The sequence below is a fragment of the Hippoglossus stenolepis genome, chromosome 5 (genome assembly GCF_022539355.2).
Source record: "Hippoglossus stenolepis isolate QCI-W04-F060 chromosome 5, HSTE1.2, whole genome shotgun sequence".
NCBI classification, from domain to species: domain Eukaryota; kingdom Metazoa; phylum Chordata; class Actinopteri; order Pleuronectiformes; family Pleuronectidae; genus Hippoglossus; species Hippoglossus stenolepis.
The window spans coordinates 16,365,114-16,382,400 of record NC_061487.1 but is presented as its reverse complement, the minus strand read 5'-3'; the positions used below and the strand labels follow the sequence as shown (position 1 = coordinate 16,382,400).

At 42.3% G+C, this 17,287-nt stretch overlaps 1 protein-coding gene across 4 annotated transcripts; it reads right to left on the bottom strand.

The window, feature by feature from the left end:
* Positions 1 to 678: 678 nt before the first annotated feature.
* On the bottom strand, positions 679 to 10,361 carry nr2f2 (nuclear receptor subfamily 2, group F, member 2). 4 transcript variants are annotated; one of them, XM_035157052.2, is made up of 3 exons: positions 10,254 to 10,361; positions 5,408 to 5,935; positions 679 to 3,316 (listed from the first exon to the last, which is right to left on the bottom strand). In XM_035157052.2, the coding sequence occupies exons 1-3, from the start codon at positions 10,294 to 10,296 to the stop codon at positions 3,042 to 3,044; spliced, it is 846 nt and encodes a 281-aa protein (XP_035012943.1). In that variant the 5' UTR covers positions 10,297 to 10,361; the 3' UTR covers positions 679 to 3,041. The 4 variants fall into 4 exon arrangements, with proteins under 4 accessions (XP_035012943.1, XP_035012941.1, XP_035012942.1 ...); XM_035157050.2 differs by lacking the exon at positions 10,254 to 10,361 and adding an exon at positions 6,906 to 8,285 and having other exon boundaries at positions 5,408 to 5,953; XM_035157051.2 differs by lacking the exon at positions 10,254 to 10,361 and adding an exon at positions 6,906 to 8,265.
* Between the last annotated feature and the right edge of the window lie 6,926 nt (positions 10,362 to 17,287).

The window sequence follows — 17,287 nt, the reverse complement described above, 5'->3', positions numbered from 1 at the left end:
TTTCAGAAATTTAATTTTAACTTTTTCTTCCCCTTCTCTTTTAGAATAACTCTGATTATTTGGATGCTTCCATTCATGCTATATTCGCACTATATTTATGATTTCGTCCCATTAATATTTATGCGAGCGTCCAAAGGTGAAAGTGTATTCCGCAAATAAAGCGGCGGGGAGGCTGGGTTGGGTTTTTCCTGCACAGTCCCTGTCCCGTCTGAGGAGGTGGAGGAGGAGGAGGGTGTGGACTGTTATGAAATCTTATTATCTGCTGAGGCACAGCACCTTATTACATCTGTTGTGGAGTGTTTCTACAGTTTGACAGGCAGCCACCGTCACTCCATTATTTCCCCCCATGAGCTGAATTACAGAGCGGCCATTTTTGTAGACAATAATAATAATGATAATAAAAATATTTATTGTAATAAAAGCTTCTGCGGCTAAAAACCACCGAGTGAAGGCGTTGGACGGGCCTGTTGGCTGATTGATTAATTATTTTGTAATTCATTAATCACTTTCATAGGGCAAAAGGGCAACATCCTGCCACAGCAAATTGACTCCGCTCCACCCCCCACCCCCTTCCACCCCACCGCCCCCCACCCCAACCGACCACACACACGCGCACGCACACGCAAGGACAAGTTCACACGCACGTTAGAGAGTAAGGAAACATGGAAAAGCTGGTGATTTCAAATTCATAAATTATAATTTAATACCAAGAACAAATTTACAGCAGAATGCTTGTTTACAATAAGCTAACACAAACAAACAAGAATTGTGTTCAACTATAAACTTTCACACACACTCACATATATCACTTGCAATTAATAATAATAATAAAAAAAGTATCTATACGTTATCAATACCCTGCAGTCATATATTTTTATATATTTATATAAAAACGTGGGTCAGTTTAAACTGTTCATAATTACAATCATGTATCATTCTCTGGTCCATATGTGGCCACGAACAGCCGAAGATCAGTGTTCAATCAGTGATCCCTTTTTAATTCAACCACAACATGGTGTTTCTCTGTGTGTGGAAGAAAAGCCTCCAAAACAAGGACAACAACAAAAAAAAAGAAATGTATTTTTTTTTTGCTAGCTTCCAAATGCACGCACGCACGCACGCACGCACTCATTCTCGCACGCACGCACGCGCGCACGCTCACGCACACCACGGCACCTGTCAAAAGACCAGAACAAAAAGGAGCAAATAACACTAAAGTTAAAATATCATACTCCTTTTCCGAACCTGCTCACCCTGTTTTAAGTCTGCAGCCTAACAATGAACGTCGTTTCTTTTCTTTCTTTTTTTTCTGTTTCTTTAAATACAAGGGCTAGTGTACTGAATGCACAGATTATATCTATACAGTCAAAAAAAAAAAAGAGAGAGAGAGAGAGAGAAAACATTTACATTTATATATCAAAGGTAAAATAGGTTAGCGACCTGTGGCCATGCATTCACAGTCTAAATATACATGAAAAAGAAAACATTTTGTAGTAATATGTATATACATTAAAAACAGAACTTTCAGTGCTACTAGCTAAGTCTGCCACTCAATTTTGAAGACGTTGTATTACCGAGAAAAAAAAATGGCAACCACAGATTTTTTTTTCTTAATCACATATACTTTGTATAAAGGAAAAAACTCGTTGAAATGAATTGACCTATATTTACAAGAATACTGCCTCTAATCAGTGTCTGTTTTCGTCCTCCTCTTCTTCTTCAAGTCAAACACACGACTGAAGTCTCAAATCTAAATGTCTGTTTCCCCCCCCAAAGAAATGTTGTAGGCCTACTTTAACAAGGTTTTGATAAGAAATCACATCATGCTTGTCAGGCACTTAATGCTTGAAGTGAATAAAGGGTGACATTTCAGGGACGCTTTAATAATACTGCTATTAAAACACTACTCTGGCTAGGCTTCAAACTTTTATGACCCTTGACCTCTGCAATAGATTCTTAAACAAGTCAGTTTATGCTTTCAATGCAGTTGCAACTACTGCAAACGCTCTTACGTGCACATGTGGCGAAATGTTTTTTAAAACTTTATCGGTATATGCAACTTGTAGGACTTTATTTTTTTTATTACATTGTATCCAATTGGGGAACTGATGCCAAATATTTAGAGCTGAATGACATGGGGCCAAATAATTTTAATTGTGTCAAATCAACCTTTTGTTTTTTTAAATATGTGGACAGTAGTGGGAAAATAAAAGTGGATCCAATAACTTCATATTAATAAAGAGCAAAAATGTTTGCGCTGGATCATAAAGTTGAACATGAGCCCCCTCCCCCAAAAAACTTTTTTCCCTAGATGGTAATGGTCATCCTAAGATTATAAGTGCGCTTGCAGCATTAAGCCTAGATTATAAGCCTATACTCCTATTGCTGTGGTTTTAATTCTTTATAGAACTTTTTTTTCCTTTTTTTTTTCAAACATTATTTCACCATTTTCAAATAAAAATCATTGTCTTAGAAAATAACAACACCTGTACTACAGAAATCACATAGGCCGGTTTGGAACCAGAAAGGAGGAACAAAGAAAGTACAAAACACAGCTATACATGGACACAGGACAAGTCATTAGAGAAAAAAGAAAATTCACGTTTCGTATTTTTCCCTTTCTCCAGTTTTTTTTTTCTCCTTTTACCCAAATCATCATTTTTAAATGCACTTAATACTTAAATTTTTCCTCATAAGGATGAACAAAATTTCCTTTTTTTTCCTCCTTATTTTCTTCTTTCATTATAAAATGGATCGACACAGGTTGTTCTGCATGAACACTGGGAGCTTGTATCTGCCATTTTGAAAGTTCAGTGGATGTCTCAATTTTTTTTCTTTTTCTTTTTTTGGAGTAGGGGGGGATTCACAGTCATTTACGTCAATGTCTTTCTTCATGAAAGCCAGCCCCGTGTAACAGCCGGTTGCTTTTTTATTCCTTCCACAAAAGCAGCTATAATCATTGTAGTCTCGCAGCCCCCCCCCCCCACCCCGCCGCCCCCCGCCTCCAACCCCACCTTTTGTTTGTTCGTCTCCTTCTTGGTTTACTGAATTGACATGTAAGGCCAGTTAAAACTGCTCCCCGACAGCAACATATCCCTGATGAGAGTTTCAATTGGGGTTTTACCTACCAATCGGACGAAAAATAACTGTTCTATGACCGAGGAGGAGACTGTGCGGAGGGAAGGCAAGCGGAGTAACAACTTCCCAAACCGTGTTGGCTGGTTTGGATACTGGCTCCGGACATATTCCTCCAGGGCGCACTGGGACTTCTCCTGCAAACTTTCCACATGGGCCACATCTGAGAGGCCACAAGCATCTGAGAGGGGGGGGAAAGCAAATAAACATTAATAAAGTGTTTCTCTCACGAGGAGCCTTTATCCACCATGTGGTGACAGACATGGCGCAAACTGATGGCCCTGTCACAGCTTTTAAAAAGCAATTACGGTCACAAATTATTATTGCTATCTCATATGTAAAAGTAGTTTTTATTAAATCTCTAATATTGTTTTTAAGTCAAATGTGCAGATATTTTTTCAGTGTATGGGAATAATTTGTATAAATAACTGCTCGATATATTAACATGGCGGTAGACAATTAATTAAAACACTAAAGTTAAAATCATAGCTCCACACTTTTGTGGCAGCATATATTACTATAAAAATACACATTATATTTTTCAAATATAAATACACAGAAATTAAACATAATAATACATTTTTTTTGCCACAGCTAAGAAGCAAATGTAAATAGGTGAATTCCGTGTCCCCTGTTTCATTGCGGTTACAGGCGAATGTAGCTCGGTGGCTTTCCTCGACAAAGCCCTTCTATTAAAACACGAAAAGCAAATAAATACGCAGATCCATAGCTAAAGAGTGTGTTTAACATGGGCCTGTATCTCTCTCAGTCAGCGGCAGAGCGAGGCGGAGAGGAGGGGGAGGGAGAGAGGGAGAGACAGGGAGACCTACTGACCTTTAGTGGAGCAGAGATTTAGCTTGGAGAAAAAAAAGGGCCCATAGCCTACGGAGCTGCCGTCATATATACCATGAGAGACGCATAATCACTATCTGTGCTGCTGCATGTGGGCGGCTGCTGATTGTGTGCCAAAAAAAAAACGCTTGTGCGCGCATTGGTTAAGTTTGTAAAGTTTACGCACGACAACAACCAAACCACCCAAAAGTAGTAAAAAAGGCGTGTCACTGCAGCCCCGGCACACCGCTCTCATGTTCGAGCCTCCGGGACGCAGGTAATATGGACGAGACAAATTAAGCCACCGTGGCCTTATGAAGGCTCCACAATAAAATCCAATGACCTGAAATGTGATTATTTTAGAATCGGCTAACAAGCCACCACGAGAACAATAGCGAGCTGCTCGAGCCAAATGAAATACATGAGGCTGATGGCTCGCAGGTATGATATCATTTCAAAGACATGCATTCAGTCTATACGGTGAAACCCTGTAAATCTCTTCCACACGTATCCCCCCCACACCCCCTCCCCTTGTAATGGCGGAGCTAATGTAACAAAATAGCTGGGGAAGTTTGGGTCATGACCTGCAGTTCTGGAGCAGGTCCAGAGACGCCTCGAGTCCTTACAAGGCGCAGAGAGAATAATTCTGCAAATAAAAATGAAAGCCGCCTCTCCTGTCACTGCTCAGCATCACCCCGTGCTGTTAGATGCTGACATGTTTTGCAATTGCAGGGTGTGCATGGGTCCTACTGGCTTTTTTATTTTCTGGCCCCCACTAAGCGACAAGAGAGCGTTGAAACCTGCGCCTTGTTTTTACTGTGTGCAAATGGGACATTAGGCTTGTCTTTCTTTTTTCTTTTTTTTCCCTATCCCCCTCCCCCTCGGAGCCTGACATCATTTATATCTGTCATTCCATACAAACAAGACGTGGGCTATACACACATTGATAAATGGCGGAAAAAAATAATCAAAGTGATGCAATTCATCTGCGAGCTATTGGGTTCTGTTTAACAGGGAAAAAGTGAGCCGAGAGCTAGATTTGTTTTTATGATGCTCAAGGTAATTATTGTGTGTGTGTGATACCAGACTTATTTAAATGGAGCTTATTCAGTCGGGCTGCACGTTCCTGTGTTTTGCTGTCAGTTTAATTAAGAAATCTCTTGCGTGGTCATGCTACAATTTCCAGTTTAGCCCCGTGTATGTGTCTGATGAATCAGTTGATTAACCAAGTGGTTTTTATAATTTAATAGCCTGGGGCCCAAAACCCAAAAATCCTTGACCATGAAGGCAGCAGGGGTGCAAGTGTGTTCATCTAAGACAAGCAACAACCTCCAGCCAGTGCAGATATATTTAGGTCAGCAATGATTTAGCTGGTGTCAGTGTGCATGTTAGTGACAGTCACACAGGCTGAACTTGGGAGTGTGCCGGTCTATTGTCTTACCTGTGGTGAAGAGCACAATTGCCTTTAAGCAGCTATATTCAGCAGAGTCAACGTGCAAAGCCTTGAGCTTTTCCACTTGTTCCTGGAAGATCCTAATGTGGTCCATAAAGGCCACCACTCTGTCCGCGGACATGGGGGAGGCGTGAAGGCCAGCCGCCGCCAGGAGAGGAGCCACATGCAGGGGCATGGAGCACTGCGCGGCGTTGAGCACAAATAACTCACTCCACGTCAACCTCAGCAGAGCCACCTGGTCTGTGATCTGGAGGTCTGGAAAGAAGGGAATATTCCTGGCCCACTCCACGGCACTGAAGAGCATCCTGGCCGCTAGTTCACAAATGTTCTCGATGCCCATGATGTTGTTGGGCTGCATGCACTGGCTGCCATACCGGGACGTCGGGTAGGGCTCCGCTCTCAGCAGAAGAGAGATATATCCGGATAAGTAGGAATGGCAGTGGAGTGGGTCTCCATTTGTCAAGGCGAACTGGCCATGATGTGGCTGTGTGGGTGGCACCCGTCCCCTTTGCACCGCTGCAGTAAAAAGAGAAACTGCAGATATTGAAGCCTGAATTCTACAAATTATCAAACAACTGTAGGATTACATGGCAGACGACACATGGGTTGAATATAACAACAACACACACACACACGCACACACACACACACACACACACACACACACACACACACACACACACTCATTTATTGGAATATATATATTAACACACATGTACCCATATATTCTATCATTGCAGGAGTTTTAAACGGGTCGCAGTGATAACAATGACACAGAGTATGAGGACACACACTGGAGATGAGCTGTGAACACGTTGAACACATAGCTGGAAAATGATGTTATTCAGCCACAGCAACATGAGCTGGGCTGTGCAGGAACACAAAGAGGGCAAGAGAGACCTTGCATGTTTAACCCTTAACCTACTTAGCAATTCATCTCTTTCTGCCGGGCACACAGGCCTATTTTCGACCCTGATATTCAGCTAAATTCTTGCGGAGGTGCGGAGGCTTTGTGCGCTCGAATGGAGCCGGTGTCCGGCTTTTCGTCGCGGGGAGCAGGACGTGGGGAGACGTAGCCTGAAACACGCTATGTCTTAATTCGACACTCGCCATAATAGCGCAGAGGGCTTGTATATTGTGTAATCTACTCAGTACAGATGTGTCTCTGCGGCCGTGTGCTTTCCTCATAAATGTGAATTCGATCGCCCTGGGTCGGATCTGAGCTATTTGTGAAATGCACCGGCTACGAGGCGACGCTAAAAAGGGACGATCCGGCGAGCCCCGTCTCCACCACATCACAGAGCGGCTCCATGGCGCGCTCCAGCCGCAAAGCCTTGGAGGGAAGAGTCGGGGGAGAGAGGGAGAGAGGGAGAGAGAGAACAAGGCTATGGAGGACGACATTACAGAGGCTACACGGTTTCATGTGTGGAGAGCCCTACATGTTTACACACACATACACGGATGAGAAAACAAAAAATCCCAATACCTTCCCGTCTCATGCCGACTTTCAGGCATTTTTTGAGGCGGCAGTACTGGCACTGATTGCGGTGGTGTTGGTCGATTGGACAATTCCTGTTGGCACGGCATGTGTACGTGAGGTTCCGTCGTACGCTCCGTTTGAAGAAGCTCTTGCAGCCCTCGCATGTGAACTGGCCGTAGTGTTTGCCACTGGATTTGTCCCCACACACCACGCACTCGATGTGCTGCGGCTGCTGCTTCTCCGACTGCTGCGTCGTCTGGTTCGTCGGCGTGGACTGCGTGTTGTTCGGGGGTCCTTGCACCGGAGTCTGAGGGGTCGGAGGGGCGACCTGAGAGGATGACAGATTCAACTGGCCTGGTTGAGGGGTGGGCAGGGATAGTCCTCCTTGGGTCTGCGAGGAAAGGGTGCCCTGGGTGTCAGCCACATCGTCCTGGGAGCCTCTCCACACTACCATTGCCATATCTATCAGTCAACGTAAAGAAACTTTTTGTCTGCCGTTTTGGTGTCGCGGTGAACAGACGTCTCGGGGAAACGCGAGCAACTGTGATTTGAACAGCCAGGCACGGGGAACGTCAAGTCTAGCCTACGTCGGATCCACTGTGAACCTCCGGGAAACTGTCGGTTTATTGCTGTGGGAGACGTTGCGAAGCACGTTTTTCAAAACTGATGCGATGGCGAGCTGAGTCGCTGCCTTGCGCTTAAAGGCCAAGTCCAGGGGCGCTTACAGTCAGCCATCCAGCACAGCCATCAATGGGAGAGGAGGGCAAATATTGAGATAATCAGCCGAGGTAGCAGAGGACTATCAGCGGATCATGGAGCAGGTTGGTGCAGCAGCAGCAGCAGCACAGAACAACTGGTGAGCACCGACTATCAAGTTCCAGCACAAGTCTTGAAGAAAATCACCAACTGGGTTTAAAAAAAAAAAAACGCGTCTTCTTCCTCTTCTGATTTTTTTTTTTTTTCCTCCTTCTTCTTCTTCTTCTTCTTCTTGTGAGGCAGCGCCAGGGAAGCGCGCAGCTGAAGCCAAAAAAGATTTCAGAGTCCGGGAATATGAAGACAAACTCTCTTCCCCTCTCTCCAGCGAAAAAAGCGAAAGCACCGAAAAACAAAAACAAAAAAAACCACGCAGAGATCACAACCTGCAGAACCTTCCTCCGTGCACAGAGAAATAACAGGAGAGAAGAATAAAGATAGAAAGTGATGGAATATGTTAAAAAGGCGGAGGTGAGGAAGTGATTTGGTTGGAGCCGGGCAGGCTGAATGCTTTCTCTCTGATCAGCTCACTGAGCCTCTATATAGTGAACTTTGACACGACTGCTGCAACTTAGCACACGTTACCATGGAGATCTGCTGCCATATAAGGAAGGAGAGTGTGTTTGACTGGTCAGAGCTCGGGGACCGCCCCCCGGCCCTCATTGGCTGCTCGGCACTTGTGCTACTTGGTACCTTGCCAGAGCCAGCGTGGAGGTCGAGAGGGCCGCTTGGTCCTAAAAGGAGACGTGTTTCTCAGTCACTCGAGACTTTACATGCACGCCCGGTAAAAATCTTAGAATTTCAGTGGGAAATAATATTTATAAAAATAAAATCTAATTTAATTATTTGCCTCATATCGTGCCACTGTATATCCTGCAGCCCCATAAATATATGCAATATCCTTTCTCTGGACATGATTCATCCTTACAATAAAAATACATCTTTCCATTGTACCTTTATTTTTCTTCCGTCAGGCAGCTATATAGACAGACTACACTTTTGAACAAATACACACAAAAAGAGTGAAAATTATGCTGTTATATTAGGATTATAAACATTATTTTGAAATTATATTGGTAAACAAAACAGCAGGTGGACACTTAAGAGCCAGACATTGAGAAGGGTCACCCACTGGGTGATCAAGACCATTATACTGAATGCCATCTGCATTCTCTATATATGTACAGGCTAATATACCTATTAGTGCCTCTAATCAAACCAGGTCCCATTCATCACAGTCCACACCTCTTATATAAATGTTATGATAGTCCACTGACATCCTGTGGCCGCCCGCTGTACCCGTCTAATCCCCCTGACCACAAACACACCAAACTCACATGCAGGGTCAGGACGGATAGAATAAATACAAATCTGGGTCTCACAGGAGCCTATGGGGCCAAAACGTGAAGGCACTATAGCTTTAAATAGAGACCGTTTCACCGAAAGTGTCACTTGAGGTCAAAGGCCCGTGCCCTTCACGTTAAGGTTAGGATGACACGTATGGACGCTATTTTCTGATAAACAACATTGTAAAACAAAGCTGTTAACAGTGATGGCTGTCAGGTGTTGCCTCGTAATAACTGTAATGAACACACAGTGGAGGATGCGTGTAAAAGTAGCTGCCCAACATGGTTTATCTTTTTTGTTGTTAACGCTTGGATTTAATCACGAGTAGGTTTCACCACACCACGAGGCCATCAAAAGTTGAACTGCAGGTAAAACTTCCACACGGATGAACATGGAGCCTGAGCTGTGTGTCAATCCACAGAGGAAGCAGCAGCACCACCTCCACCTCCACCAGCAGCAGCAGCAGCAGCAGCGTGTATCATCGTCCCAGGATGTACTACAGTATATGGGTGCCCCCTAGCGTATGATTTCGTTTTGCTTTTCAAATAAGATTCAATTTAGAGGAGCGATCCGACCAGCAAACCGCCTCAGTCTCGTCTCTCGCATCGACCAAACTAACGAGCACCATTTTAAACTGACGCCTGTTTGTTTAAATTCTGTTTTACATGACTTGGACGGCAAAGCTTTGACAGTTGCCAAAGTTGGATTTACTTTTCCTTTTTTCCCCTGCCACTTCAGGCAAGCCCAGCGGTGGTATTTACACCAATTGTGTCTTTTATTCTAAAACAAATTAGCCGATGATGTTTTGTCTGCATGACTATTTTGTCGGTTTTTTATTTACAGATCCCGCGAGCGTGGAGAGTCTGTAGATAATAATAATTAACACAATTACGCGCGCAAGAGATCGACTCGTCGAGGAGGCGGATTTGCTCCAAACGGTAAGTATAACATTTTGCACACTTTATTATGATGAATGAGCAAAAGTAGCCACGCTTTATTCCTGTGCTCGACGTTACATCTCGTGTGGATGAGCGAACGGGCAGCAGGCAGCGTCTAATAACGTGCGTAAACGACACATCCACAGTGCGCGCTAAATGCGAGAGACTGTCAGATTATCGCCTTTTTAACCAGAGTGTGAACTTATATGATGATCACAACGAGACCCGCTATAGTCTGCAAACACCCATTCATAAAGTCAGCCTGTATATTTGATGGTGAGAGTGAGGCAGGAGGTTCTTATAGTAACAAACCTACCAAATGCATATGCTGCAGATTCGTGCGTAGCGGGATGCATCATCTTCTCTCTCTCCCTCTCCCTCTCTTATTCAGAATATATTTAGTCTTCTCGTTTTGAACCGGGCAGAGCTTCCTCTCCGGGAGCAAACACCAAAAAAAACAAAAAAAAACCAGCAGCACGTTGTTTATTGGAAAACTGCAATGTCTGATCATGCAAAAACTTTGGCGAGCCGACACCAAAGCAACTGATTCACGTCATGTGCTGTTGAGCGAGGAATTGGAAATACAACGTTTGACGTCCGAGCAGAGCAGGGAGGTTCATCTGGCTGCCTCTGGAGATGAGAGGTGGCTGAGAGGACAGCGAGCAGCAGAGATCCTGTGCGTCTTTCCCCTCTCCTGCACTGTGATGTGGCCGCGGCGCTCCTCGCACTGCTTTGTGTGGGCTGCCGGAGGAGAGAGGGAGGGGGGGCTGAAGTCAGAACAGACACCTGTCTTTAAGCATGGCGAGCGTTATGACATTGTGCTTATTGGAAATTAAATGCAATGTCTGGAAGTAAAGGCACAACCAGAGCTGTGATTAGAGAGGTAATTAAAACGGCATCAAATTCAAATTAACTGGGAGAAAATATCCAGTAGATGGAGCCTATAAATTCTTATTATTCTTATTAAATTAATATAATTAATTCCAATATTTAATTGCTGTGTATATATTATATAAACAAAAAGAATATATATTTTTAACAGCTACACACCTCCAGCAATTATGTGTTGTGCAGAGAATCAAATAATAGAATAATTAATGAATTAATTAACCTCATAGAAATCTATATTAATTGCACCTTTTTTCACGCCTTTGCATTTCCACCCCATCGTGATTGATTTGCTATTTTAAAAAGCCCCAGAGTTGCTGCAGTTTTTATTTGAAACTTTCCTGTGTGTGAGGATTTGTTCTCCATTCAGCCGCACGAATAAAAGCAGAATGTGCTCAGCGAGCCTTCACGCACACACGCACAACTACAATAATAATAAGCGCGGCACAACGGGGCTGGTATCGATTAAGACGAGACAGAAGGATGTCGCCTGCACTAAATATTTACCAATCACACACACACAAATAGCTGGATGCGTAATGATTTCCCATGCTCCAGGAGCGAGGAAGGACTAAATCACTTTATTATTGTTAGTAAAACAAAGCGCACGCTCCGGAACACAGGAGTGGAGATGTTGCTGATTGGGATAAGTGCAGTTAAATTAATCGATGGTGCGGAGATAACAGTGGCGATTTGCGGGCGTGCAAAGAAAAACGAAGGGGAAAAAAAAAAAAAAAAATGCTTTCACTCACGCATCAGGTTAAAGAGACGCATGCACCGAGATTGGTAAATCCGCATACATGCGCAAAAAGGCGCGCGGCGGTCACAACGACATAAAGTCAAAAGATTCCAGAGGAAAACTTCACACCCTCCGTGCAGCGGTAAAAATATCCTACACGCACATGACTTCTTAAAAGCGCCTTGAGACAGAGATGTTTGAAAAGATCGTCCTGCTGGCGGCGAGTGTATCCGCTCTCACACTCGCGTAAAACGCCAGAAAGTGAAATAAAAGTTGACTTTAATCTTATCTCTGCCTTCAGCAAGTCCTTCATGCAGATAGAGGGATCCTGACCCGGGGGTCTGCGAGTTCCCGGCCTGATTAACCCCTCCAGACCCGCGCGGGAGCAAAGGTTAACCAGGCTAATCAACTTCAAGAGTCTGATTGAATTAGATGACTGTGGAATCAGCACAGAAACTTAATTGTCCCACTTAAAAAACACATCGAGAAAAGAGAAACGTTGGTCACTTCTGACAACTGAAAAAGCTGATAATATGAAATATATCTCAAAACAGAGGAATCCACTGTAGATAACAGAAAAAGATTAACTGTTTTTTTTCTTTTTTAAAAAACACGCAACAGGTTTCATTTGTTTCTGGTATAGAATTGAACATTTCCAACTTACTTTCATTATGCAAAACTCTCTAACACACAGATTGTGTTTTTCCTGCTTGATAAAGATCACTTGATTGATGGTGGCTGTGCCCCACATGTCATGACATTTTTATGTGCTGCATTGCATATCAATCAGTAGCCTTTAACTCTCTAGTAAAGGTTTTTTTTCTTTTTATCTCTTGTCTCCTCAGAGCCTCATGGTGATGTTGGGATGTGATTGTGTGGAAAAGATGAAAAAAGTAAAACCAGACCAATTAATTAAATGTATATTTGTACATGTAGCTGAATTTAGGTATAAGCCTAAATAATATTTGTTGAGAAAAACCCAGTTTTGAGTTATTTTTATAGGATACACTCACATATCATGTAGATGATCATACAGGAGGGAATGTAACCGAGATATCACATCAGCAAAAGTATAGAGTTATTTTAACATTTAAGTTTAATATGGGTAAAAGATCTTTTTGAAATGTGAAGGCAAAAAATAAGTGGTGGTAATTAATTTTACATCTTAAATTTCCCAAAAATGTGTTGATGCTCTTATATAGCTAATAATGAGTTTTTACTGGTTGAATAAATTATTCTTAAGTGTTTTCTTTACAGAATTAAATGACAAAAGTATGACTTGACTTTTTAAGTATCATTTCAGTTTTTCTTTCCTTATAATAAAATGTTATCATTAAAAAAGAAATCCATTAAGTCCCCCTTTTGGTAAATGTGGTGAGTGTATGAGCAATTCAATTATATGCACACACACACAGAGGCTATATAAAGCCACATATGTACAGTGCAAGAAAAAGGTGTCGAACATCACACAAGATTATTTTTATTTGAAAATGTGGTTGTGGTAGAGATAGTTTTATAAAGAGCTCATTCAGCGATGAAGATCACTCCCGCTCTCTCTGTCTATTTGCCCTGAGGGCCACTATCTAAAATGGCAATAGATCCCAGATAGTTCACTGTTCAATTTGCTGATGATAGATTATAGTGCCAATTTAAACAGATAGGGATCAATTTGTCTCAATGATCACTCCTTAGGCCGACTGCCAGCATGCTCTTAATGTATTTGTAAATGCTGGTTGTTTGAATCATGGCTGTTATGCTGAAAGTGATCAAAACTGCAGTGTGGAGGGAAATGAGCGGTGTAAATGATAAATGATGTGTTTTGGCTGCTAAAGGCTGCATTGATGGAGCGTACGTGATGATTACTTCAGGCGGAGGCATTGTAGCAGCGGTGGCCATAAGGTCAATGGTTTAAGTCTGAGGACTTACTGGTAAAGTCTGGCGAGGAGAATGGTGTGATAAGTGCTGTGTAACCCTCAGGAACTAGTGCTGAAGTGCCCTTCGGCAAAGCAGCTTAAGCCCCCATCTGTCCCAGTGGAGCTGCAGAGCAACCACAAGGACGAGACTGCGGTTGCACCGGGCACTTGTGAAATGTGTCTCCCCGAGTGTGACCTGCCCTCCCTCTTCTTTTCAGACAGGGAGAGTGGGCAGTCCACTCGCCTCACACTTTTTGTTTCACAGAGAAAAAGTTTGGGAGAAGACACACGAGAGAGGAAGCTGTGGCGCAGTTCCGACCTGAACCAGACATGGTTCACATGTGGCCCTGAAGGCAACAGACAGTGTATTGAATTACTGTAACTCAAGGTGTAACGTGGGAGAAGTGTGGGATGAATAAAACGTATACAAACTGAAGTAGTGGTGTTCACGCAGCTTCAGCTATTTCAGCTATTGAATGTCAGACGCATTGAGATGAAGATCGTCTTAAATCTCAGATATAATCTATCATGTGATCACTTATAATTGCAAATGGTGATTATCAGTGTCTCATCATCATTAGATTTACCAATATTAAACTGTACTGTAACATGAAAACCTTTTGTCTCCAGGTATTGAGTTAGTTTACATTAAAGAATTAAATGCTTTGGAGAGCAACTAAACCCTGCTGCATCAACTAATACCCACGAGTGAACAACTAAAGCCTCGGCACACTGTTTACTTCATCAGGAGGTTGTTGGACATTTTGGAGATGCAGAGATTTGATGCATCAGGGACGCGTGTGCAATTATGAAACGACCAAGGATGTGATAATGACTGAAGTAGCCAATTAACCAGTGTTGTGCATAAATGCAATTTGCAGTGTTACACCGACCACATCCATGACTAATAAAGTTTAAAGATATCACATGAGCTGTGTCTTTTGCCTGTTTTTCTTTACGCAGTGTTATAGTGTTGCGCACTTACATTTTAAGAGGTGCTATTAACATCCGAAATGACAGATTGGAAATAGTGGAATTGTGGCTAACTATTCATAACCACAAATACCTTCATCAATCGTTGTGTGATTAAGACTTTTTAGGTTTCTGGAGGGTGTCTACATTAATTATATTTATTGCCAGTCAATTTTGTCACTGGAAAAATCACATGTACTGTAAGTCTTACTACTTCTAAAGAAATGTATGTAGGTGTAAATCCAGACAGTTGGATTTTGTCTGAAAAACTAATTTCTACTTTACTGTCTTGTAATTTAAGTTAATAAAAAAATTAGCTGAGAGAAAACAGAAGTTGTTTGAGAAGTATGTCTGTATTTTCTACATTCAGCTGCATTACTGAGAAGAAGGAGAACAACAGTATTGTTAAGTCAAAGCATACGGGAGTTTTAATGTGTAACTAAACCAAATTGATGGAACTTGTATATTTCTTTGTGAAAATATGTAATAAATATGACTATGCACATAAACAGCAGCCTCTGACTATTGACAATATGTACTTAACATCTCCCTCTTACCCCATTTCCATGTGATCAATGGTCCTTGTGAAATGACAGAGACAGTGAACGGAATAAGAAAGTACATGGAACGTGAATATGTGAATGGGATTTGGTGAAACCTTCACAGCGGCGAAGCGACTGAGAGAAGAAGAGAAGATGTTCTTGGTGTGAAAATGACCTAAAGGGGAAAAGCAGTGAGAAAACAAACTACTCACAGGATGGTGGTTACCGTGTCATCGTATGAGGACATGCAGAGCTGCTCTTACAGAGTTCACTACATGAGAATCAATACTCGCTGGATGATGTCACCTGAGTCAAACCTCAGACCTGCTCCACAGACAATAAACGGAGAGAGGATTTGTTGACATGTGATAGTACGCAGAGACTCGAGACAGACATGACAGGATTGGTCTGCGGTCTATGTTGCTAATTATCTGTCATATGTCTGCAGGGTGTGCAACACTATACTACAAACTTTAGCGCAGTTTAGTGAGTTGTATACTACTTTTAAAATGTAAATTAAACTACTATCACAACAAGTGAATATTGACCAACACAGGAGTTCATATACGTGGAGAAAAAGGGACCAACTACAGGTTAGATTTTTACAGTTTGTAAAAGACATTCATCACTAAGATAATAGCAAAATATTTTTGTCCGAATGCCTAACGCTATTTATCACTGCTTAATATATGATCACTATTTTTCAGATTAGAAAGTAGAGTTCTCTGGTACCTTATCTGAATGTGAACAGTTAAAATAAAATGCTGAACCGCTGTGAAATGAAACTTTGTTTGTAACTTTTAAGTAAATATTCTCTCCCCTGAGAAGCCGGATGATGACGTCACAGGCTGGAGTCACAGCATTTGGTTTCCATCCATCAGCGGTTATGTTGGCTCATGTAAAACTGTGAGAAGACAAAGTGTTACAGATCCCTGATGATGATACTCCTCTACTCCCTCTGTCACATGTGATGAATGTTATTTAGGCAAAAGTACAAGACATTGTACAAATATTTTTTTAATCAGAATGGCCAGACAAGGTTTGTACCAAATTATCAGACCTTCAATTGAGGTAACACACACTAAATCATTATATTGGACTCATGTATTTGATTCTTAGTTTTGCTTCATACACAGGATAAGAGCATCTTTATCTATTTACTGCAGCTGATTCAACCTTTTACAGCACGACACACTCTCATTTTGTTGCAGGAATGAAGAAGCTGTAAACGATTGGAACAGCACCGTCAACACATCAGGACCACTGAGGTTTTCTTCACATTCTGTTTTATAATTCATGACTCAGCTAAAGTGAATTTAATGTTCAAGAGGTTCAGAAGAAGAAAATTAAAAAAAGATAAGCCAGTCTAAAAGACGGGGCGTCGGCATCGAAGGTGATTAAAGCGCGGCACAGAAGACACTTGTGGCTGATTCAGCTTTGGTGGATAACATTCGCATCTGTTTGTGGATCAATCGCCCGGCGTAACAGAGCTGTAAACACCGACGGTGGCTGTGCAAACACAGCATCTGGCATAGAGCGACAGGAAGGCATTAAAGCAGAGAACAAAAATGAACTTATTAGCTAAGTGTAAGCATTGGCGAGACAAGAGCTACTGGATGAGCACTACTGTCTTCTGCGCTGAAAGCAAATCTTATAAACCGGTGTAATTTCCATGACAACAGCTGGCGCAGGAGTGCGAGCCCTCGAGCTGAAGCGTCAGGAAGAGGGTGGCCACACATGTGTTGTCTGGCTGGCAATGGAAAAAAATATCAGTGAAGGAAATAAAGACAGCACATGCAGTATATGTATTGCAGCCAACAAGACAAACCCTCAGTCGGTGGCCATTAAATTACATATTGAGTAAAGAAAGGCTCAGGGCAGTGGTGTACAGTCATGAGGAGGCAGGACCCCAGTGGGCAACAGGAAGTCGTCACAATGTTCAACTGAAGCCATCGTTTTTAATAATTTTACAACCCACAATTTAGTCGTCTCATAGCTTTAAAATTAGACTCGGACTCTTATGGAAAAGTGGGTGATTGGTGGTTTTTAAAAGGAAATAAATGTTATTACATTTCATTGTTAGGTGTTGGTGTACACCTTAAGAACAAGTGATGGACCCCCCCCCACAGACACAATGCTACATCATATAGCTCTTTGCATGTAACTGTATGTATGTACAAACACTACTAAACGTATTCTGTTGCTTTAATAACCTACAGTGTGATCATTTTTTTTTTGTCGTAAAGCCACTACCTGTAATGGTTCAGGCAATAATCTTTTACACAGCATATTTCAG

Coding starts and splice junctions, on each gene's coding strand:
- nr2f2 (XM_035157050.2), bottom strand. CDS start 7,359: ATGGCAATGGTAGTGTGGAGAGGCTCCCAGGACGATGTGGCTGACACC. Junction 5,954..6,905: donor AGTCGGCATGAGACGGGAAG/GTATTGGGATTT, acceptor CAATATCTGCAG/TTTCTCTTTTTACTGCAGCG. Junction 3,317..5,407: donor AATTGTGCTCTTCACCACAG/GTAAGACAATAG, acceptor CCCCCCTCTCAG/ATGCTTGTGGCCTCTCAGAT.